The sequence below is a fragment of the Camelus ferus genome, chromosome 16 (assembly GCF_009834535.1).
Source record: "Camelus ferus isolate YT-003-E chromosome 16, BCGSAC_Cfer_1.0, whole genome shotgun sequence".
Taxonomy (NCBI): Eukaryota; Metazoa; Chordata; class Mammalia; order Artiodactyla; family Camelidae; genus Camelus; species Camelus ferus.
This window is the reverse complement of record NC_045711.1, coordinates 29,750,620-29,774,571: the sequence shown is the minus strand read 5'-3', so window position 1 is coordinate 29,774,571 and position 23,952 is coordinate 29,750,620. Positions and strand designations below refer to the sequence as shown.

General features: G+C 37.9%; 1 protein-coding gene across 4 annotated transcripts in view; it reads right to left on the bottom strand.

Annotated features, from left to right (window-relative positions):
- LOC102515332 (ATP-binding cassette sub-family A member 8-like) overlaps positions 1 to 23,952 on the bottom strand; it is a 65,080-nt gene that overhangs the window by 29,518 nt on the left and 11,610 nt on the right. For 3 of the 4 annotated variants that reach the window (XM_032456989.1, XM_032456988.1, XM_032456990.1), the window contains 14 exons: positions 22,421 to 22,585; positions 19,244 to 19,347; positions 18,134 to 18,360; positions 16,561 to 16,702; positions 16,058 to 16,243; positions 14,903 to 15,050; positions 10,126 to 10,294; positions 8,287 to 8,345; positions 7,430 to 7,540; positions 6,451 to 6,626; positions 5,881 to 6,000; positions 5,554 to 5,692; positions 4,854 to 4,944; positions 1,570 to 1,709 (listed from right to left, as the gene is read on the bottom strand). In XM_032456989.1, the coding sequence (XP_032312880.1) occupies positions 1,570 to 1,709; positions 4,854 to 4,944; positions 5,554 to 5,692; positions 5,881 to 6,000; positions 6,451 to 6,626; positions 7,430 to 7,540; positions 8,287 to 8,345; positions 10,126 to 10,294; positions 14,903 to 15,050; positions 16,058 to 16,243; positions 16,561 to 16,702; positions 18,134 to 18,360; positions 19,244 to 19,347; positions 22,421 to 22,585 (1,977 nt within the window). Of the gene's footprint in view, positions 1 to 1,569; positions 1,710 to 4,853; positions 4,945 to 5,553; positions 5,693 to 5,880; positions 6,001 to 6,450; positions 6,627 to 7,429; positions 7,541 to 8,286; positions 8,346 to 10,125; positions 10,295 to 14,902; positions 15,051 to 16,057; positions 16,244 to 16,560; positions 16,703 to 18,133; positions 18,361 to 19,243; positions 19,348 to 22,420; positions 22,586 to 23,952 lie in introns of those variants that run through there. The other variant, XM_032456991.1, reaches the window with a different exon arrangement.

Here is a 23,952-nt window from a genome sequence, read left to right as displayed (position 1 = left end):
CTCCAGAGTAATCGTGCCATTTTACACTCCCACTAGTAATGTACGAGCGATCCATTTTCCTCACATCCTTGCCAGCACTGAAGATGACTACTATTAAAAACATTTTTAATTCATTTTGATATGTAGGTAGTGATATCTCACAGTGGGTTTAATTTGCATTTCCCTAATGACACGTGATGTGGGACATCATTTCACGTGATGGTTGGCCAGCTGTGTACCTTCTTCAGTGAAATGTCTCTTCCTATCTTTTGTCCATTTTCCAGTTGGATTATTTGTTTTTCACAGTTGAGTTTTCAGAATTTTTTTATACTTTTGAAATACTAGTCCTTTGTGAGACACACAGTTTGCAAATCCTTTCTGCCAGCCTGTAGCTCTTTTTTTTTTTTTTAATCTTCTTAACAGGCTCTTTCACAAAGCTAAATGTTTTCAATTCCAATGAAGGACAATTTATAATTTTTTTCCTTTTATGGATTGTGATTTTGGCGTCAAGTCTAAGAACTCTTTGCCTAGTTCTAGATCTTGAAGATTTTCTCCTCTTTATTTTCAATTTTTTCGACAGTTTTACATTCTATCTTTAAGTGCATGACTATACTGAGGTAATTCCTGTGCAAAGTGTGAGGCTGAAGTTCATTTCTACGCCAGTGGAGCTGCTTTCTCCAGCACGGTTTATTGAAAGGACTATCTTTCATCCATTGGATTGCTTTTCCACCTTTGTCAAGAATCAGTTGGGCCTTTTGCGTGGGTCTATTTCTAGAGCCTCTGTTTTGTACGGCGTGTCTATCACTCCACCAGCCGCGCACATCTTGACGATTACAGGTTACATAAGGCCACAGCTCACTCCCCCGGCTCACCGCCGAGTGAGCCGAGGAAAACCACCGCTGCCTGCTTCTCCCTGGGGAGCAAAAGAGGGGATAGAGGCGTCTAGAATTTCTGATGGGGCTGATTGCTGGGAACTTCTCCCGAACAAAGCCCTTCTGTGAAGGCTGGGAGAGGTACCTGCTTTACTGAATATGCTGACATCAGCACGGGGGGCCAAGAGAAGTGAAAAATCAGGTGAAGATGTCCCAATGAAACAAACTAAATCTCTGGAAACCAACTCTCATGAAATGGAGCTGTATTGCTTTTCCTGACAGAGAATTCAAAATAGCTGTCGTCATGTACACTTTTACGTATTGGCCTGAAAAACCCAAAGTTATCACAAAAGTCTTGTCAAGAGAAGAAAGAGTCATATCATGGGGATGTTTATTATAATGGTTAAGCCAAAGGTTTCCAGCCATTTGCATTCCTGAAGGGTTATGAATCCTAGACTGCTCTGCTACCCACACCACAAAGGGAATGCAGGACTGAAAAAGCTCCCTGAAATGCTCAGACATTAAAATGCAACTACTACGTTATAGTCTTTCTCACTATCGATAAAATAATCCAATTAGTGTACTATTCTTTGCATCCTGTTTCAAATACCTGAATACACTGTCAGCTCTCAATAAATGTTAGTTATAATAATTATTAGCACTATTATTAATATTATTTATGCATTACACTGCATTTCATGGCGTTCATACACATTACCTGGAAATTTACTTGTTCTTTCTAAGGGCAGTGTATAGACAAGCTTTCCTTCACTTTCTGCTGATAATTTGGCTTCAGGGATGTGCTGTCTCACAAGTGATGTTATTTTTTCCTGAGCACACATTGCATTCAACTGCAAACTGGTGTTCCAAAAAAAAAAAAAAAAAAAAGTTATTTGCCATCGTTGCCACTAGCATGGAAAAAAAATGACTCTACAGGACAAAGAAAAATCAATTAAAACCTAATGCAAGAAATAGGCCATCTAACCATCAAATAAGAGGATAAAAAAAGCAGATCTTAAAAAAGTGATGGGGGAAAGCAAAGAACGAACTAGTCAGAATTTTGGGTCAGGTCATTCAGGGATAGTCCCTAGAGAAGACTGATCATTGACTCAGGTCCTTAAAGGAGAGAATAGCTACAGAGCAGAAATACCAGGGACACAGAGCAGCAAAGATCAAGACCATCCAAGGGGGAAAATGTTGAAGATGTTTCAAAGGGAGTGTAAGTTGGCTCCATAGGATTATTGTATTGGGCAAGAACACGGGCCTTTTGATAGGCGTAGGCACAAAACAGGTTCAGTCATTCAACTTGGTCAACCAGTGCCAACTTCCCAAGTTCTCAGCACGTGACAAAAACAAACTAAGTGCTAAGTGTACACAATGATGGATAAAACAGTGTTATTCTGTCATCATGGAGTTGACTGTCTACTGGGAGAGACAGGAAGAAAACAAGAAAACAGGTAAAATAATTACCAATAAGTGCTATGAAGAAAAAGGGGCTATAGACAGAAATTAATTATGGATGAATGTGGGTTCTGGGTTCATGAGCTCACTAATTTTTGCCTTCTTTGTAGTGCTAACCCTAGAACTTTGACTAAGAACAAGGTATCATTGGGAAAATCAGTCAGTCCACTTAAAAACAGATATTTTCCCAATGTAGAAAAAATTTTTTTTAATTTATTAATAAAGGTTATAAGAGGGGGGAGGTATAGCTCAGTGGTAGAGTGTGTGCTTAGCATGCAGGAGGTCCTGGGTTCAATCCCCAGTACCTCCATTAAATTAAATAAATAAACCTAATTACCTCCCTCCCCCCCCCCCAATTTTTTTTGAAAGGTTATAAAGTACACAGTAGATACCATATCAGTAGTGACTTGCCTTTGAAACTTGGTTGTGCCATTAGAAACGTGTCATTAACCCTATCTAAATGGTTTCCTCATTAAATAGAATAATGACTCCTAACATCCAGGGTTGTTCTCAGAACTAAATAATGGTGATGTTTGCAATTAGCAAGTCCTTAAGAAGTGGCAGCTATTGTATTTGCTCAAACGCTTATGTCACAACTATTCTACTTACACATAAGATTATGAACATACAAGAAATACGCCATTTTTAGAAGCAGTAAAACCCACAGAGGGAATATCAAGCAAAAATATCATAATTGTTCTCCGGGATGCTGCTGCCCTGGAAATACAAACAAATCAAGATCTATTTCTTGGCCACTTTCAAGAACTGGGCGCTGGAGAGGACTGTGTGAGCAGTACACGCGTCCTCCCTCGAGGAGTTCAGAGCTTCAAAGTGGAGGTCAGCAAACTTTTCCTATAAATGGCTAGCGAGTAAATATTCCATGCTTTTCAGACCAGCAGATCTCTGCTGCAACTATTCAGCACTGCCACTGTGACATGGAAGCAGCCACAGCCAGTACCTAAACAAATGGGAAGAGCTGTGTTCCAATCAAATTTTATTTACAAAAACAGAAAGTGGTTTGAGTCTGGTTCACGGGCCATAGTTTGCTGTCCGAGATTTAGAAGAAGAAAGAAGCTACTTAACACACATTACTGTCCAGAGCCCATGAATTGGGCCGCGATCTTGACTAGCATTTTTTTGCTTTGTTTTATTTTTTCGCTTTGACAACATGTTATGCTGCCATGCCATGTGCTGGAGGCCACCCCAGTTATTTTCCTAGAATCTTTACTTGCAACTAGGCATCATTATTCCCACCGTCTCGGTGAGAAAACTGAATTTCAGAGAGTTTAATTCATTTCCAAGAAGAGATTCAAACAACATGCTTTAGGAAATCAAAACATTGGGACAATACAGAGAGCTGGAAGATTAACAAAAGCTTCATGAGATAGCATTCAAGTAACTCCTCAGGACTCGAATGAGTTCGAGAAAACTGCCAACTTCAAGGAGTGACCTCAGACCATGGGAAATGTAGGCCATGATAGGGCTTGTGCAAGGAACAATGAATAATTCATTTTAACTAGAGGGTATTGAATTGGGTAAGGGCAGCCGATACGGGAGTCACAATGCGATGGACCACGCCAGCATCACTTGGCTACGTCGTTTGGACTCTGTTCGGACTCTGGTAAGTAAAATTGAACCATTAGAGGTTTTTTTGTTTGCTTTGTCTGATTGCCATCACATGTTTTCTTCTTTTTAAGGTATAAATGATAGTATAAATCAGAGCTGCACTTGGGACAAACTCATCAATTCACATATAAATTAAAGAGTATATACGTATATACATGTATAACTGAATCACTTAGCTGTACACCAGAAACTAACACAACATTTTAAATCAACTACACTTCAATTAAAAAAAAAGAAAGGCTTAAAAAGTAATTTAAGATATGGATTTGGATACTAGACCTTGAAGTTAAAATTACCCAGGTTCAATTCCTGGCTCTACCACTTATTAACCTAGGGAGCCTATAATTTCATCTGTAAAGCAAAAGTACCTTAACAAAATTGAAGATTTAAATGAAATAATGTTAAATACCTTATCTCTGAATCGCTTGAGAAATAACAGCTAGAATATGCTACTATTCAAAATAATGATAAAAATAAAATGAAGAGGACGGAAAGGAGAGAAAGAACAAGAAAGACAAGGAGGAGCGAGGAGAGGGGAGTAAACAAGGAGCCTTCCTAAGAAATTATGTCATCACCCTGGGTGAGAGATGATGAGAGTGTGACATAAGGTGGGTCCGTCGAGAAAGCTCCCTTAATATGTACCTTCCTTAACAAACAATGTGTCGTGAGTTACATCCTCTGTCTGCAAAATCTACCAAATCAGTATCTCTTATACACACATTCTTCCTCTCTCTCTACAGACACACACAGACATGCACACACACACATCTCCACACAAATACGTGTATACATAAATACAAACGCCTGTGTGTAATAGTAAAATATTTCCTCCTGCGTTGGAACGTTTTGCTTCAAGCTCCATGCCTGGCTCTAGTCAGTTTCTCATTTGCCCCTAGCCTCCTCGAGTGTCTGTACCTTAAGTGATAGCCAATCCCCCATTTCTTCTTTAGAAACAGAGAAGAGCCTGCACACTTCAGCTTCCCTTTGGAGAGAAACACCTTCCTCTCTGAAAAGGAAGAAGCAAAGAACATTTGTTAAGAAGTTGCCCATTCTTTCCCGAGAAAAGACAATCGTCTATAGGATCTAACTCTAATTCAGAGCTTCTACATTTTTAAATACAGGGCTTAATAAAGGCTCATTGAAACAGACATATTTTAATCTTTGTTTTGTTTGTTTTACATACTTGAGGCTACTGTTTTGCCATCCAATCAGCAAAGAGGTTAAGTTATGTGGCTGTATCTTCTAATACAGAGAATCAACACATTACATATTTTAATGGATCAAACATCAAAATTACGTGATGGTTTCAAGATGATTTACCTCGATGTTGAGTAAAAGGATTAATGTCTTAGAATACAGATTCTTACTTCGCAGCAACAGTGTTTCTTGGCAGATCACTGCCCCTGTGTAATCAAAGGGTACAAAATTCTAGGAGACACGTGGACACGGTTGCGAATAAGACTCGCTGGGCCCATATTATTACCAGGATTCAGATGAGAGGACCAGATACAGCTAGATTACCAGATTACAGAAGACAGCTGTTCAGAATACCAGTCCATATTTCTCAAGCCTCATAAAGCCCTCATCATGATCTTTAAGGGAAGCCAGCAATCACCAGCCAGGATGTCAGCCTCGTCCATGAACTGGGTGCTGAAGAGGATCACACGGCCTGCCTTCCACTCTTTCAGGAGGTTCCATACTTGGTGCCTTGAGAAGGGATCCAGTCCAGCGGTTGGTTCATCCAATAGGAAAATCTACAGAGGAAACATGTAGAAACCGTATTATTTATATTTATGTAATGGTTATGGTTTTGCTCTTAATATTTAACGTTCTATCATAAATACTTCATTATAGATGTTCTCCGCAAATAAAAGGTTTGAACTACTGCCAGAAGTTTCACTGTTGAATATTTGAATTCGTCTCTAAGTTTAGTCTGACTTACCTGAGGATCTCCTAAAATGGCAATTCCAAAGGTTAGTTTTCTTTTCTGTCCGCCACTTAAGTTTTGAGCAAGGACGTCCTGAATATTTTTCATTTCCAATTCCAGCAAAACTCTTTGTATCTAGTCAAATGACAATATTTATGTCACAAACCAAGATTTCGTTCTTTTTTTTTTAATATCTAAATAAAAGGCTGAAAAGTATAATGGTTAAAAACAGGGATACTGAGCCAGACTGCCTAGATATGACTATTATTCCACATTAATTAGCTGCATAATCTTAATCAAGTTACCTGCTCTCTTGAGGTTCACAAGAACTTCCACATGTGTAAAATGGGGATAAAAATAGTACTAACATCTTAGGAATCAATGAATTATTACACTTAAAGTTAAGGATAATGCTTGGCACATTGTAAATGATACATAAATGTTAGATAATATCTAAATTATATTTTTTGGTCCAACATTTATACAATGATTTTTACAAAGATAATTTAATGAATCATAAAACTCAGTGCAAATAGTTAATAATCTCATTTTGACCAGTACATTATTTAGGGCATATTTATATACCTCTTTATCAATTTTATGTGGCTGAATCCCTTTTATTTTAGCAAATAGCCAGAGATTTTCTCTCACGGTGAGGAAGTCAAATTGCACATTGGACTGTGGACAAACTCCTGTGAGCTTGCTGATGTTTTCTAGGTCAACCATTTCTGAAAGCTTATTATTGTAGATGGTGACTGAACCTATTAAAAAGATTAAAATTTAATATCAGGATAATGCTTAAATGAAGATATTTCTAAATGAAATATTACTATGTATTTATTAATTGCATTTTAGATGCAAGATTTTATCTTCAAGGTTTATACAATCCAGGCATTATGAACTTCCATTTCAGTCATGTGGTATATTAAAAAAAAGAGATTCCATCTGCAACGTTTGCCATTAGGATGTAGTCTATTTATCCACTCCTAACATTTAGACTTGACTATATAACATAGGGAATCTTAGCAAATGTGGTACAAGAGGAGGCTGTGTGCCTCCATTCTGGATTTGCCCCATTTTTGCTTCTGGGGTCCATGGAGACCACTAGGTGAAAATCCCAGACTAGACTCCTGGAAGATGAATGTTCATGTAGAAAGAGAGCTATAGCAGTCTTAGCTGAAGCCCATATATGTGAGTGAGCCCATGTCAAAACACTCAGCCCCAAATACTTCAGTCCAGGTAGAAAAACTGCCAGTCATCTCATAAAATCATGAGAAATGATAACATTTTTATTTTAAGTCATTGATTTGGGGGATGCTTGTTGTGCAGCAAAGCTAACAGATACAAGTTGGAGTGCCAAATGGTAACTAATGACCATGAAAATAATTACCATGAAATATTCAAATTCCATAAATGCCAATTAATATTATATAGTTCTTTAGAACAATACCACAATTTAATTTCCATTTCCCCTAGTTATCTGTGTTTATAATTAATGATCATAAGGACTTTATGTTAGTAGCTGATTTATTTGTCAATCTGACTTTGGCAAAAAACTTCTTACCTTTGGTAGGAACAGACAGCCCACTAAGAATGTTTAACAGTGTTGATTTGCCAGCTCCACTGTGACCAAGTATTGCAGTGATTTGGCCTTCATATATGTCAAATACCAGATCTATGAAGAAAAAAGAAAAGAAAAGAAAGATGAGAGGAAAAAAAGGAAAAGAGGTAAGGAAGAAAAATAAAAACAAAACCATAAATAATAATTTGTGATAGAACTAATTAATTGCTTTTTCATTTCCTTGAATGGCCATGTTGTCTAAACATGAATATACTAGGTTGTTAAATTCACAATAAAAGTAATAAAACACCTTTTATAAATTCATTTTTTAACCCTTTGAAACTTTGAAATTACTTGGTTTAAAAGGCAGGAAACATGTGCTATACTCCTAGGCTCACTGGCATTGCCTGGCATATGGTAGGTGATGTTAATATTTATTGACCTGAAGAATAAATCAACAGTTTGGTAAATTATTATGTGGCTAAAAATCCTTTGAGGTAAATGACTTTTATGCACAAAAGAAAAACATACACTATCTATAACATCTTTAAAATTACAGAAGAGAAATTTAAGTTCATAGGAAAAAAATCCCAGGATATCCTTAGGCTATTTCAGTATCACATAGTAAATCTTTCAAATACATATAATTCTAAAGCATACTCAATTTTTTCTAACCTTTATGCAGTAGAAGTAATGTGTAGAAAGGGAAATTTACTGGCTTAAATAACTCACTTCAAATTGGAAATACTACCACTATTTGCTCACCAAGAACAAAACAAACTGAATTAAAATCAGGAAATCAATATCAACATAATAACTAAATGTGTTTTAGTTGTTTTTATTTCATTTTAATTTTTTACCTTTTAAAGCTTCTATTTTATCAGGCTTTCCTTTATATTCTTTTGTAACATTTCTGATTCTGAAAAAAAAAAAAAAAGAATAGTTCAACGTGTGACAACTTGGTTGACAGGACTGGATGGATCTCATCTTCAGGGAACAGGGAGATTTAGGATTTCACTCACAGGCAGACATGATTGTGTGAGAGAATCAGCTGGAGTGCTGCTCCCCAGCCCTGGCTGCACACTAGTGTCACCTAAGGAGTTTAAAAAAAAATTTACCTGTGCTTGAAGTCTATCACCAGAGATTCTGATTCTAAAGCTTAGGGAATGACTCAAGGTCAGTATTGGGAACCAGAATCATTTCCGAACTGCAAAGTCAAGAAACTAGACCAAGAGGGAACAAAGGCATCCAATACCAGAAGGCTCACTGTGATCTACCGGTGCAGGTTGGAGATGTCTACGGATATTTTGGGTCAAGGTCTACAGAGGTTGGTTAGGATGGACAAGGATGGAGTAAGGAAGGAGGCAAAGATTGAAATAGTGAGGGCAGGGGTTCCACAGCCCTACCTGCCTGAGCTCATGCCATCCACAGCACTTGGTAGCTCCGTTATTAACTACTGTACTTATTCTAGGTTTCAGCTTTCCAACCCGGACACTTGGAGTGCTTCTGGGTTGTCCTGAAGGGTGAGTAAAATATTTCACCTTGCATGCACAGTGCTTGGTTCATGATAAGTATTCAATAAACGTAAGATGGTATTGGTTAGATGATGATGATTATGGTATTAGAAAGGAGCAGAATTAACACATGCTGGGTGTTAATATAGACCTGGGACCCCAGGCACTTTATCTGTTTTATTCTGCCAGGTAAATGTACAATCCATAAACTGAATCAAGTTATGTTTCTTATATTGTCATCTGCTATTCATCAAGTGATTCAGGCTCCATTCATTTTGAATTATCTAATTAGATTTTTCTCCTCTCTGTTTTAATCCCACTTTACCATCATTCCAGAGCAGTTACAATTGGGTGAGGAGAAGAAAAGAAGGAAAATACAAAGAAACATATCAAACAAAGTCACTGCTTTGCTCTGAGCTGCTCTGCTGGAGATTAAACCTGGCTTAAGTCACAAGACACATGTGAGTATGGAAGACAAATGGAAAAGGCTAAAATGAAAAACGAAATGGACGCCAGAAGCGCAGGAGACTGGAGTCATCTGAGACAGTGCACAGAGGGCTGACAGGTGCTGGTCGCTGATGGGTCAGTAAGATTTAAACAGGGCTTGAGGACCTTCTTCCTATTTTCTCATTTGGGACTGAAAGTTACCAGCACCAAACACAAGGTGCATTTTGTCACACATGCTTGACTGTAAAGGCACATCTTCCTCAGTTCCCTGTGTGTCTGTCTCTAGGTCTTTTCTTTCTTCCCCTCCCCTGCCCTTTCATCCTCTTTGGAAAGGCAATAAATGGAAGAGAAAAGAGAAGTTTGAAAAGTTGAGAAGAAAAAAAATGGGGCATATAATGAGTGAGGTGCAGGCAAAATGTGAATGAATGAGACCCAACAAAGAAATGAGTGAGGGTAAGCAGGGACAAGAGAAAGAAAAACAGGTAAAAGATTGAGAATCCAGGCAAGGCTTCGTTGAAGGATGTTTGCTGGTGAAATCTAAATTTTATGCTGTAAATGTCAACAAGACAGCAGGGGTTAAAGGAAGCTTTCTTTAAACTTGAAGTGGGGAGTGATGGATGCAGCAAGGGTGAGGTTAGGTGGGAGCTAACCATGGGGCACAAAAGAGAACCTTGCTTGCTTCAGGAGCTAACTCAGCTTCTCAGTTTTTGGCCAGTTCTCCCCTTGTGTCCCTGTTACCTGATGGCTTCTTTCCCGTGGAATTCTGGGGACATTGGTTCAAAAGCGTCATTAGAAGAAGGATTGGAATCTATTTCATCTTCAAGGGCCACGTGATCAGCCCGTCGTTGTCTTGACCAAAATGAAGACTTCAGGAAAAACAAGGGTGAATATCGATGTCCATACTCATCTACATGACCAGGAGACAAACAATGGGTCAATTATGACTGTAAGGGGGACAGTCACCCTAATGCAGCAGAGCAATGCACACTCTTTGCTGATAAGCCTGAACACATGGTCGACACAAGGAAATGCACGTTTCGATGTGCATAACTTCACAAGGAAAAACAATCACTAGGATGTCTCTATTTTGATTATTGCTTCTGTAGGTAGAAATGAAGCTGTGATTTAAAAAAATCCTGGAGGGAGAGTGCATGTGCAGATGGCCAAGAGCCACATGCAAAGATGCTCAACATTGCTAATCATCAGAGAAATGCAAATCAAAACCACAGTGAGATCTCACCTCACACCTATCAGAGCGGCAATCATCAAAAAGAACAGAAATTACAAATGTTGGTTAGAATGTGGAGAAAGGGAACCCTTATTCACACTGGTGGGAATGTAAATTGGTGCAGCCACTGTGGAAAACAGTATGGAGGTTTGTCCAAAAACTAAAAATAGAACTACCGTATGTCCAGCAATTCCACTCATGGGTATGTATCCGAAAAAAACAAAAATGCTAATTCAAAAAGATACATGCATCCCAATGTTCACAGCAGTATTATTTATAATTGCCAAGGTATGGAAGCAACCTAAGTCCCCATAAACAGAAGAATGAATAAAGAAGCGGTATATATACATTGGAATACTACTCAGCCATAAAAAAGAATGAAATTTTGCCATTTGCAGCAACATAGATAGCCTTGGAGGTCATTATGCTGAGTGAAATAAGTCAGATAGAGAAAGATAAACACTGTATGATATGACCTATATGTGGAACTTAAAAAATACAATCAACTAGTGAATATAACAAAAAAGAAGACTCACAGATGGAAAGATCAAACTAGAGGTTACCAGTGTGTGGGGGGAGGAGTGAGAAAGGGTTGGGGGGTGAGAACACAAACCACTGGGTGTAAGACAGCCTCATGGATGTACTGTACAGCACAGGGACTATAACTTGTCTTTTGTAGTAACTGTAAATGGAAAGTAACCTTTAAAACTGTATAAACATTTTTAAAAATCCAGGAGCTTAAATGTTAAGACTTTTTTTTAACTTCAAGAAAGCCAGATACTGGAATATGCCGTGCATGCTTAATTCTGTGTAGGAGTCCAGGTGTCATTACACTGGGAAAGGAAGAAGAAATTGAGAAGTTGCTATTGAATATATAAAACAAATATTCCAGGAGAAAATAGAACAGGCTTTCACAAAAATAAGTGATACACTGTAAGAAAGGGAGAGAATGGGCAAAATGATTTATTGAAACAATACACAGTGGAGTTTTTTAAAAAGCTGCCTTGTATGCATGCTTTATCTCATCTCCAAATAGTAACTTTCCTCTGCAGCAAATTTATTATCTGCTTTAAGAATATATTATCCATGAAGCTCTTTCTGGAAACGAATCCACAGTGTTATTTGCACTTAGTAATCACTTCTGTTTTCATGCATGTTAGGAGGTACTATGACATGGAATAATTCTATTTTTCTAATATTCTGCAACTGACCGCCACTGTAAGATTGATGGGTTTTCAAACTTATGTGTACTTTCACAGGTTCAGTCATTCATGCATATGAAAAATATTTACTGAGCCCTCTCTGTCTACCTGGTATAAGGTATATTATTAATTACTGTCCATTTCACCTCCTTTATTTGGAAGTCCAGCAAATAAAGGCAGGTAACTATAATTGGATACATTCTGCCACCAGATTTACCACTACATGATTCTGTAATTTTATCTAGTTAATTTTCCTTTCTGTTATTCATATTTCTCATCTTTAGAAGAATTTTGAACAAAGTTGCCCCTGATCTTAAATTCAGGCTTCATGAACGGATGGTAATTAAGAAGAAAATCAAGCAGTTCAGTTTAAAGAAACTTTCTAGTTCTATTAATAAAATGAAATGGTTTTGAAACTGAAAAATGTACACATATGAAAAATAGCTTTTCGACAAGAATAAAATGTTGAGCAAAAAAATAAGACAGTGGGATGAAAATGGAACAATACTTATATAGGAAGAGACTGATGGGGTTCAGAATGGGCGACTCCAAAATATGCCACTGTGGCTTAATGATTATTCTGAATTATAGTTACTTAAAAATAGCTGGTGATACCTCTTGTTTTGTTCTAAAAAATCTTAAAAAAAAAAAAAAACAAAAAAACCTGGTGAAAGAACACTCTGATCCTCTGTTGTGTCCTTGAAAACAGAAAGTAAATTCCCCATGTGAAGACTACGCCCCCTGCACCTGGAGGCTGGAAGGCATCCTTATCGCCAGAGATAGGGATTCCGGGCCGAGGAAGCTATACAAAGAAACATTAATACTCCTCCATTAATTTGCTACCCCAAGGCCAAACCTCTGTGTCAAGTTTTCACAGATAATTGTTTCTTTGTTTAAAAGGTATAAAAGCTGCCTACTTTGGCCACTTCTTAGAGTCTTACATTTCTATGAGCTCCCATGCTTATGAAATTTAATTTCTTTTTCTCCCGTTAATCTGTCTCACATCCATTTCATTGTTAAGCCAGCCAAAGAACCTAGAAGGGAAGAATGGAAAAGCCCTCTTCTCCCACAAGCCTAAAACAGCATCATAAAGATAGAACATTTACACTGTTACCATCTGACTGTGACCGAAACAAGGCCTGCAGAAAGGAGAAATACATCACATAATGCACAACAAGAGAACATTTAAACTGATGAAACACTTACCTAAGGGGATACTATTAAGAAGTTGCAAATATAGTGACATCTGCTTGCAGATACATTGGGAATAAACACATTGGAAAAAAAAAAACAACTATGGAAGGAAAAATAAGTAGGCTCTTTTACAGAGAATTAATAGGCAGTTACAAGGGCCATAGAAGTAAGTCTCCTGCACGAAAGGGCTCCAGGATTAAAGAACCTGTGATGTAAATACGAACAAAGTTCATTGCGATTTCACCATGAAAGCAAAACCAACCAAGTAGAACAGAGGAGAACTACTTAAATGTATTTTGCAATGTTAGCATGGGGTAGAAAAGCTTAGAACATTAAGAGGTGAAAAGAATTTTCAGTAGAGCTGAGTAATTTTCACCTCCGATGGCAAAAATAAAATGAAAACATAGTGTCTGTATTCAAATAATTCCAGTCGTATAATAAAGGCAATAGCCCAAGACTGTAGATCCTGACACTGGACTCTCCTAAAAGGCAGAGACAGTTACTGTTTATATGGGATTATTTAAAAAGAACATGATCAATTCACTGTTTCAAGACCTGGCTCTGTGTCTTCACTCCTACTCTTTCTCCTTCTTCCTTTTCCACAGGTGTTTAGTCACTGATTTTTTTGTTTGTTCATTTTAGCTCAATGTGTTCATTTCATTAGTGATTTTCATAATTTTTCCAGCTTTATATATGGCTATGATCAACAAGTAAAAATCATATATATTTATGGTATACAATGTAATGTTTTGATATGTGTATACATTGTGAAATAATTACTAATTAATGTATCCATTACCTCACATAGTTACCATCGGCATGGTCTGTGTGTGTGGTGAGAACACTTGAGATTTACTATCTTAGCAAATTGTAAGCATATAAAATGTTATTATTAACTACAGTTACTGTGCTGTACATTGTCTCCAGAACTTACTCATTTTATACGTGAAAGTTTGTACCCCTGGACTAACTTCTCTCATTCTCCCTACCCACCACCCCAGCCCCTGGTGACCACCATTCTACTCTCTGTTACTGTGAGCTTGACTTTTTTAGATTCCACATATAAGTGAGATCAGGCAGTATCTGTCTTTCTGTGTCTGGCTTATTTCACTTAGCATGTCCTCTGGGTTCACCCACATTGTTGCAAATGGCAGGATTTCCTTCTTTTTTAAGGCCAAATAATATTCCAGTGTGTGTGTGTGTGTGTGTGTGTGTGTGTGTGTGTGTACACATGTACACCATATAGTCTGTATTCCATCACCTGTTGACAGACTCTTGGGTCGTTTCCCCATCTCGGCTGCTGTGAATAATGCTGTGGTGAACACGGGAGTGCAGATACCTCTCTGAGATAGTGATTTTATTTCCTTTGGATATATACCCAGAAGTGGGATTGCTGGATTATATCATATAATTAAGGGTGCCTGTCATTCTGTTTTGAATAGGAAATGTAGAGGTCAAAGACATCAACACTGCCTTTGATTAAAAGAAGGGAGGGAAAATAATGAACCTGCGTTTTGGCCACAGATATTTACTGAGCCCCTAATGTGCATCTGACACTGAGGTGGGTCTAAGTTTCCATGATAAGTACCAGGCCAGAGCCATTCAGGAACTAGCTTTCTGAGCCTCTCTTAAGAAAGAAGCCATACACTTGAAGTTCAAACAAAGGTTACTGATTCTATAAACAAAGTTCAGGCTTTGTTTGGTTCTGATCAGTCAAGTAGCAAGAGAGAAACAGAGAACGAATTTGACCAGTGGCGACGACCTTATTCATTTTCTTCCTGTTGATGCACAAAGTAGTTCTTAAAATATAAATAACAGATGTGTTAGGAGACTCACTTTAGGAAATAAAATTATTAAAATGATGATCGATTTTAATCATCACACTACTCACTTGGCAAAATTTTTTCGAAATAAATCGCCAGTGCCAGATAGAAGAAAATATCAAAAACCAACATGAAATTTGTTGCTATTATTAGGTTCGAGCTGTCGGATGGATTGAGAAATGCATTCGAATTCAGATCGTAGTCCAAGTGTAAAAGCTGAAAGTTAAAAAGCAGTCAATTAAAGGAAGCTGGGTTTATGATGAATTATAAACAGGTTTAGCATAAAAATAAAATAGCTACTCTTTGTCTCATACTGGGAATGTAAGTTTGAAAGAGACTGCCTACTTTGCAACTCTCAGATCTGACTGAAGGCATGGACGTGCGACCAACCACAATGCAACTGAGTAACTGTTACGATAAAAATAAGTTCCAAATGAAAGTGGAGCACTGGGAGAAGGGAGGAAGCTATGGGGAAGAAAATGACATCTGAGCTCCACCTTAGATTTTTTTTTACCAAATAAGACAGGAAAAAGGTGTGACACACCTTAAAAATGGCTGCATGAAAGAGAATTTATGCTCTTGGAAAAAAACACTGCTGTGTTTAAGGAGAGAACCAGTGGGAAAAGTGGGCTTGTCTACAAAGTTCAAGTTAATGAGTACTTCATAGCGAATAATCCTTTTATTAAGCACTAAATAATGGATATGTAATGATTAACATTACCATTTAATTGGAGGGACGGTAAAGTAAGTTCAACTCGAGAATCAGATAAAGAGAAAAGACATTTTATGAACAGAAACGTAATTTACTAATCAATTAATATGTTTTCAAGGCGTTTTTAACTTCTTTCTTTCCTTTTACTTTGTGTCTTTTTACAATCATGTGTGATGTTCAATTACTAAGTCAAAATATGATCTGGAATAGTTGTTTAGAATTAGATTTGCAACATCAAGTCCGTATTTAATTAATAGTCAAAGAAAAAACTTTATATTGCCTCTAAAGAATTATATATTGATCCTCCATTTTTTTTCACGTACCAAATGGCTTATTTTGCAGGACTGTATACTTCCAAAGCCTTTAAAAGTGCATCTTTGCAACCTCACAATAGTTTTCATTAAAGTTTTAAGCCTTACAATGATGAACATGGGACATGGTTACAGATGACAAGTTTCAGAGGGGAAAGATGTTTCAGAAATGTCATTAAAAACACACAGTTGCTTCTTACCTGGGTCATTCCAAGCATGAAGGCAAAGGGGCTAAGAAAACTTAAAATCCACTCCAAGGAAGCAGGAAGGTATCTGTACAATGCCATGAATCCCAGACTCCCCCAAACGACAGTGAGAAGGAACATGACCAGGCCGGTGAGGAAAGATTTCTTTACCAAGACACTCATCAGAAAAGTCAAAGCTATCTAAAATAAGACAAGATCCAGTTGGCTTATGTTTCGCTAAGAATTATTCTGTAACATAATAAAATAAGGGATTTGCTATACAAAATCAGTTACATTATTAGTTTGTCCGTAAAATACAAAACTGTGTTCTGCAAATTGCACTACAAATTGGCATCACAACACACCCCAATTCAAATGCTACCAGTGTGCAGATTTTCTCATGCAAACAGAGCAGACGGAGAAGAAACAGGATATGTGGGGTGATAACTTAATTGGAAACCAACACTTGATCACTAGGGTCAGAGTTGGATGGGAAGAAGCTGAATTCACCGACTCACCAAGGACAATCCATAGAGAAGAAAGAGGGTGAAGACCTTCAGGAAGCCAGTCAGGATGACAAACTGGGCAGATTTCACAATCAGTGTCAAAAAAAGGGCCACGATGAAGACGAAAGCAGCATAGAGCAAACCCCAGGAGAGCCTAACGTGGAAACACAGTGCCATTTTAGTATTTCATGTTCAATTGAAAACGAAGACCTAGACTGGATTCTCACCTCATTCGTTTATTCACTTATTCATTCAGCAGATATTTTATGGAGTTTCTAGGATATGTCAATACAAGGGAAATATTCTTTAGGAATCAGGAATATTCTTTTCCCTGAAATTAGTTCCAGAAATAAACACACACAGAGTCATTGTGACAACAAGGGAAAAACAGGCTTCCAGTCTAACAGATTTTGGTGCAAACATTTTCAGCTGCATTGTTCCTCTGGGACCTTGGGCAAACTGCAGTGCCTCTGAGTTCTCACTGCTCCGGACAACAGGAGGAACACTGCAGTGAGAACTGGATGAGGTCAGGGCCGTGAGGGACCCTGGCGTAGTACAAGCTGACCCCTCAGTGACGCTCAGGTCCTTTTCTGTCTCTGGGGGCTCTTGGGTGAGGGGCTTCATGAATTTCCCTGGAAATACGAAATTCTCCACCTTCTTCTTTCTCCAGAAGCTGTTTTCATCCAAATAGTCAACATACTAGCCTTTAACTCCATTTTCTGTTGAGATAGAATAGTTCACTTCCCTTTCTTCAACAATTCCTTTGTCTTGTTTATTAATAGTCTTTGAAGGGTATAATGAAGTAATAATATAAAAAAACCAAAAAAAATCAGCCACAAAATTAAAATAAAATAGACGTGTACAGCCATTAGGACGTGCTGCGGGATGTTTAAAGAACTTAAGAGATATTAACTTAATTCAATACCGAGGTCAACACTGATGTATGGGATTTTCTTCCAGACTCCTAACCTGTTGCCATACGCGTGTTCCACCCAGCTCCCTAGCATCTCTGTTGTTTTACTTCCCTCTCACTGTAAACATCACCTCCACGCTCTCTCAGTCAGTTATTCACAAGTTTTCACACAGGACCTTATCCATCTTTGGCATTACTCAACCTCTGACAGTTTAAATTCCGACTACCCAGCCCTTTTATACAGTCTTGTTCTGCCAGCTTCTTCCCTCAAATACATCCATCAGAACTCTTCTTCAGCCTCAAAAGGGCTCCTGATCCTTGACCTCTTTTTTTCCCTTTCAGTCCCACCCTGGGTTGAATTCCACTCCTAACTGGCTTAGACGCCAAAGTCTATCACCTCTACCACACTCTTAACTGTAGACTCAGTGGCCATCCCCAATATCCTGGCTTCGCAATCACCCGGCAAACCCCAACGTGATGTTCTTTCTTCAGACACATAACTACAGTAAGACCCAGCCTTAGCCTGGCAAGCAGTACACCAAGGACCATTTATTCCATTCAGAGGGAAAAAGGGGAAAAGCTAGAAAATCATTTGATTTTAATAACGATGCATTGACGAGCCCCTTTTTGCTGAAGTCCTACATTTATTGACTGGTGCGACACTTTACTCACCAGAATGCGGAATTTCGAAGACCCATCATCCTCATCAAGCCCGCCATCTTCTTCCTCTCTCTTGTCACATTAATAGATGCGTAGTACGTGAATGGGGAAAAGGAAATAATGCAGAAGAAAATGAAGAAATCCGTCAAGACTCCTCCTTGACTAATGAAGGGATATATCTTCATATTTTTTCCAGTAACTGACATCAATTCCTCCATCACTGAGTGATTCGTTGTGATCTGAAGAAAGATACAAATAAACAAAAAAGATTATTTGTATTAAAGGAGATTAAAGTGCAGATTAAAGGACGTCATGCTCTGTTTTCTTTCAACCATCTCTCTCCCTATATGTAAGATAACATATACGTAATAGCCTGTCTGGGTCTGTGACTGGCCTAACTTGGCTTCTGTGTTCTGCCACTGGTCCACTTGGGCCCTCGGCTCCGGGCATTCCGAGCAACTGACAGTTCTAAAAATTTACCGTGTGTTTTATCACCTCCGCGCCTAACACTGCCTAATAATTTGTGTGAAAGCCTTTGTGACCTTATACATTTGGCAAGCGCCTCACCTCAAGCTTCAGTTTTAAATGTTATTTCAATTAGGGAATTCTTCCGCGGCGTTCTAGGCTGAGCGTCGTTCGCTTCCATACTTACAAGGACGTTAGGGTTAGTCTCTTGATCTGCGTTTGACTGAATCTGCGCATGCGGACCCCGCGAACGTGGAGCCGCGAGTAAGGAGCCTGCAGGTATGGAGGGCTGAGTGTAAGGAACGCGAGCGTCCGCGGATTTGGGTATCAGCAGAAGGTTCTGTAACCAGTACTCCGCCGACAACGAGGAAAGGCTGTGTTTACTCTTCTGTGATAGCCTACCTCTAATTTAATAATTTCCTTATTATGTGCCTGCCTTCCTGACAAGGTGGAGTCCTTGGAAGAGAACATTTGTCTCCTATTTATGTCTACATCCACTGTGGCACTTGGCAACTTAAGTAAATTTGTTGCAAGAAACCAGTGAGTACATGAACAAACAAGGCTGTCAGTTTATATTTTCTTTCACTAAACTTTTGATGCCTCTAATACTGTTCATCTAAACCGAACAGGAGTTTGCACGGGATGTTTTGTACTCACTTCTATAATAGCAGCATTAATGGCAGCTTGAAGAGCCACAAAACCTTTCTTCCAGAATTTCAAAACTCCACAGTCAATTTCTTCATTCGTTTCATAACAATGAGCTTTAAGGTAAGAAGAAAACCATAATTATCTTTATGGGTTATTTCAATCCTGATTATAAGAAACAGTGGACTTTACAATGGCCTCAAATTCCGAATGTTCTTATTTTGACCCAAAGCCTATGAAAATATAAATTACAGTAGTGATTCTCAAAGTCGGGTGGGCAGAACACGCCTAGGAAATGTTCTGCATAAAATCATAGCGCATGCTCTAAGCTTTCTCACCTTTGCTTCTGTGCTGCTTTGCCGATGAACTCGGCTGAGGTCTTCTCTTTTCTGATTTTCGTATTGTGAAAACAGTATTTTTTTTATGTTTTTCAAAAGTTAGTAGGGTCTGGTATGGATTAAGAAACACTGAACTAAAGTTTTGTCTAACACTGGCTACAACACAGGCATTTTAGGCAAAAGGACGTTCAGATAAGATAACTTAGCACATTTAAATCATGTCAATTGGAACGTATCTTTTGGAGAAAAATTTATTTTAAAAAGCCTACCAGTCCATTGAGTATTAAACTATATTAAAGAGAGATTATTTAATATAAAAATTAAAGTTGACCACAGGAATTAAATTCATCTTTCATTAAAATTTTAAATCCTTAAAAAATCACTTCAAAATAGTTCAGATATACATATGCTGTAAGACAATACAAAAAACATATATGTACCCATGGCCAAATTTGTAAAAGGAATCATTACAAATTCATTTGGAATCTCCTGTGTACTGTCTACAATCTATTACTTTTCCTGGCACCAAGCCCCTAACTTTGTGTTTATACGCAAACTCTGAAACTATTACCATGTATCTGTAAACTACACAGGTAATTTAAAAAATGCTTTAACTTTATTTAAATTTTATATTTCATTATAATCATCATTCTGCATTTTGCTTCATTTGATCTATATTATGCTTATGAAATTTATATAAATGGCCCTATTTTTTTCTTCTTTTTACATTTGTATAGAAACTCATTGCAGGATTGCAGGAATGTGATTCAGTGTGTTAGCCATTCTTTTTTTTTTTAACACCATTCTTTTTAAGAGCATCTTGGCTAGTCTCTGTCTCTTTGAAAGGTAAATTTTAAAATGAATGTGTCAGTTTATATGAAGACTTATGATTTCGATTGGAATTACAATAGGTCCCTAAGAAATCTGGGTGGAATTCACATCTAAATTTTGCAGAAGTCTAAAAATAATCCCAATTGACTTTCACTCTTGTATGATCCTGTCTCCTTTGTGTGTGGGTGGAACCTATGAATATGATGATATATGTCGCTCCCATGATTCTATGATATTATAAAGCACAGTTAACCCCAAATAGGCAGATAATCCAAGTGGGCTAATTTCATCACCAAGCTCTTCAAAATTAGAGTTTTCTCCAGACGGCAGCAGATGGGGGAAGTCAGAGAGATTTGAAGGAGGAGATTCATGGTGCCATGGCTGGCTTTGAAGATGGAGTAATTCACACGCAAAAACCAGAGAACTGCCCCTGAGTACTGACAGTGAACCCCACTTGACAGTCAGGAAAGAAATGGGGACCTCAGCCCTACAGCGGCAAGGAACTGAATTTTGACAACATGAATGAGCTTGGAGGTGAATTCTTCTCAAGAGCCTCAAGATAAGAACTCAGCCTGGTCAATACGTTTATTTTAGCCTTGGTGAGGTCCTAAGCAGAGACCCTGTCAAGCCTGCCCACACTTTTCATCTATAGATCTGTAAGCTAACCACTGCATATTGTTTTAAGGCACTGCTTGTGACTTGTCACGCAGCCATAGAAAACTAATACGTCTATAATATATAAGTCTCTAGGAATGTGGCATAGCCTTCCATTTCTTTGGGCCTTTTAAAGTTAAGTTTTATACTTTTTGCATAATAGTGATCTTTCTTGGAATTTTTTTTTCCCTCTGAGATGAGTCATTAGTTGCTACTGTCTATTATTCAGCTGGTTAGTTGATTGTATCTTTTAAAAATTATATTTTCCAAGCAAGTATCGCTAGCACTTCCTGTTTCTTGTGGCATTTTCCCTTTTCTGGTGTTTTTCACTTTATCTTTTTTCTCTTTAACAGTTTAGATGTGCTTATTTTATATTTTCAGTTTTATAATTCCACTGGGAAAGATGTATTCTGCTTCGTTGGTTCTCCTGACTCTCATTTATGACCTCTTGTCTTCTCTGGTTGGACTGTGAATTTATATTCAGAGATATTTTATTTTCGTGGCATTTTGGGGGTTGTGCTTTCCCAGAGAAGATTTATAATTTCTTCTGCTGAGCACCTCAGTAGCTGGGCCAACCCAGGATCACTTTATTTATAGTTGGGGTTTCCCAGACCAGGCAGGTGAGGCAAATGAGAACCCCAAACCCAAGGAAAGATGGGTTACAAATTCTCCCAGGGGAATTCTCTTTTTGTCATCCAGAGCCCATGGTGAGGCACAGAAGCCTCCTTTGCTCTTCCTTTGGCAACAGGTGATTTTTATTTTCCTGTCTCCTCGTTCACTGAGTACATAGCCTCTCCAGTTTCCAAATTAATACAGGAATCTTCACCTCACGTAAACCTAAGATCTTCTCACCTGTCCTCATGCAGCTACTAAAACCCAAATCTCTTGCTTACTGAGATTGGCAAAATCTTAAAGCACTGATAACCATTTAGCCCCTTGGCTTTGATCTCCTTCTCATTTTGAGTCCTTGGGAATTTCCCTTACTTTCATGTTTACTTACTCAGACATTTAAAGGGAAGTTTGTTCTATTTTATCTACAAACAGCTTCATTTTTCTTTAACAAGAATACCTTACAGCCACGTATCACATATTATATGAATGTATACATGCATGTATATAATACACATATGTATATATAACTATATAATGTGCATAATATATATGAAACCATACATGACAACCACATAATGCAATATTTTAACAGACCTAAAAATCAATGTACGTTTTTAGAATGTGTTGATTGGCTTTCTGACCTCACCATTGCAAGTAGGGATTTTAAAAATTGCTGTACTATCATCTATTCTCATGCGTGGTTTGTGACACAACTGCAGTAGAGAGGGGTGGAATTGTGTCTCTGGAAGGTTACCTGTATGGTCCCTGTATTCATTCCTTATTGGGATTCTGTGTCCCAGCAAGAATTTCAAATTATAGGAGGATGTATTAGTAAAGATGACTCTTACTACTTCCTCGGGATAATTTGCTGTTAATTCTTTAATACTGTCTTCATTGGCTAGTCCCCAGACTTCTTTATCTGCCATTATAAGAAGGGAATGTTATTGTCAGTACATTACTAGGAGAAAAATGTCAGGATGTCATAACTGCTTTTACTAGAGTTCTTTACAGAAATAAAATGAAATCAAGTATTAACTTTCAGCAAGTCAGGCTAGAGTAAAGGTTAGGGAGAGACATTTCTAAAGTGCCACCTGGATATAGTCAGAAGGAATACATGAAAATCAGTTATTTTATTTTCATATATTATAATTATTGAACCAATTTCAACCACATATAATACTATATGATATCAACTAAACTATTCACAGAGTAATTAGCATTACAATAAATCTCAAATGATAGTAAAAAATAAATACATTTAAACCACAGTTAAGCACTGACATCAGGTGGAAACAACTATGTAACTTCATTTCATTTAACGACTGTGATAGTAGAGTTAACATGCAGAAAAAAATAAAAAATTGTAAAACATGTTGAGTGACTGTGTGGACGTCATTAAAATAATCCCTCTTTTCTGCAGATACTGTGCTCAGTGCTGTATAGATGTTTTATTAAGGCTGAAAGAATGAGAAGGAATCCAAGAGAAGGTCTGGACTGCGGTGGGAAAGCTGAAGATGCAAGTAGAGACAGCAGGCAGCATGTATTTTGATAGGATTAAAGCTGAGGGGGATTCTGTTCCTTGAATCTTTGCGGTCATGAGCAAGTCATTTAACTTTGCTACTCAATTTCCGTATTTGTAAAATAAACTTAATAATATCCATTATTAGTAGTACAGAACACTCACATAGAGTACAGAAAAATGTAGTACTGAGTAATAGCTTTATTAGAGAATATTCTTTTCCTACAGAATGAAGTCTCTGTGGAAATCTACCACGTGGTAGCATTTAATGAATATTTACTATCATAACTGCAATTATATTATTTATAAAATAAAGATAATAACATCTCCGTTGTGAAAGTAAACTTGATTTTGCACAAAGAGGTTATTTAATGACTATTTATTATCACAAATGCATGTGACTTTGAATGAGGGTGTTATTGAGAAGCTCAAATTCATGACACTATGACACTGTGATACCTCGGAGGACACCTGTGAAACAGAGGGTGACAGCAAACCCATCTCAGGGTGGACTGGGAGACTGGGCCTTAGGGGAACAGTTCAGATCAGGTTACGATCTTGAATCAGAAGTGGATTCAGCGTTTGCAGGTAAGATGCAGAGCGCAGACATTCAGATTCAGGTGGAAGTAATGGTGTGATGGTGGATGAGGCACCATGGGAAAGTACGTTTAGGATGCTTTACATCCACCTGGCCTGGTGGTGTGCAGTTAAGCATGGATGGAGGGAAAAGTCCAACGTGACCTGGGAACTCTGGCCACAGACACTCC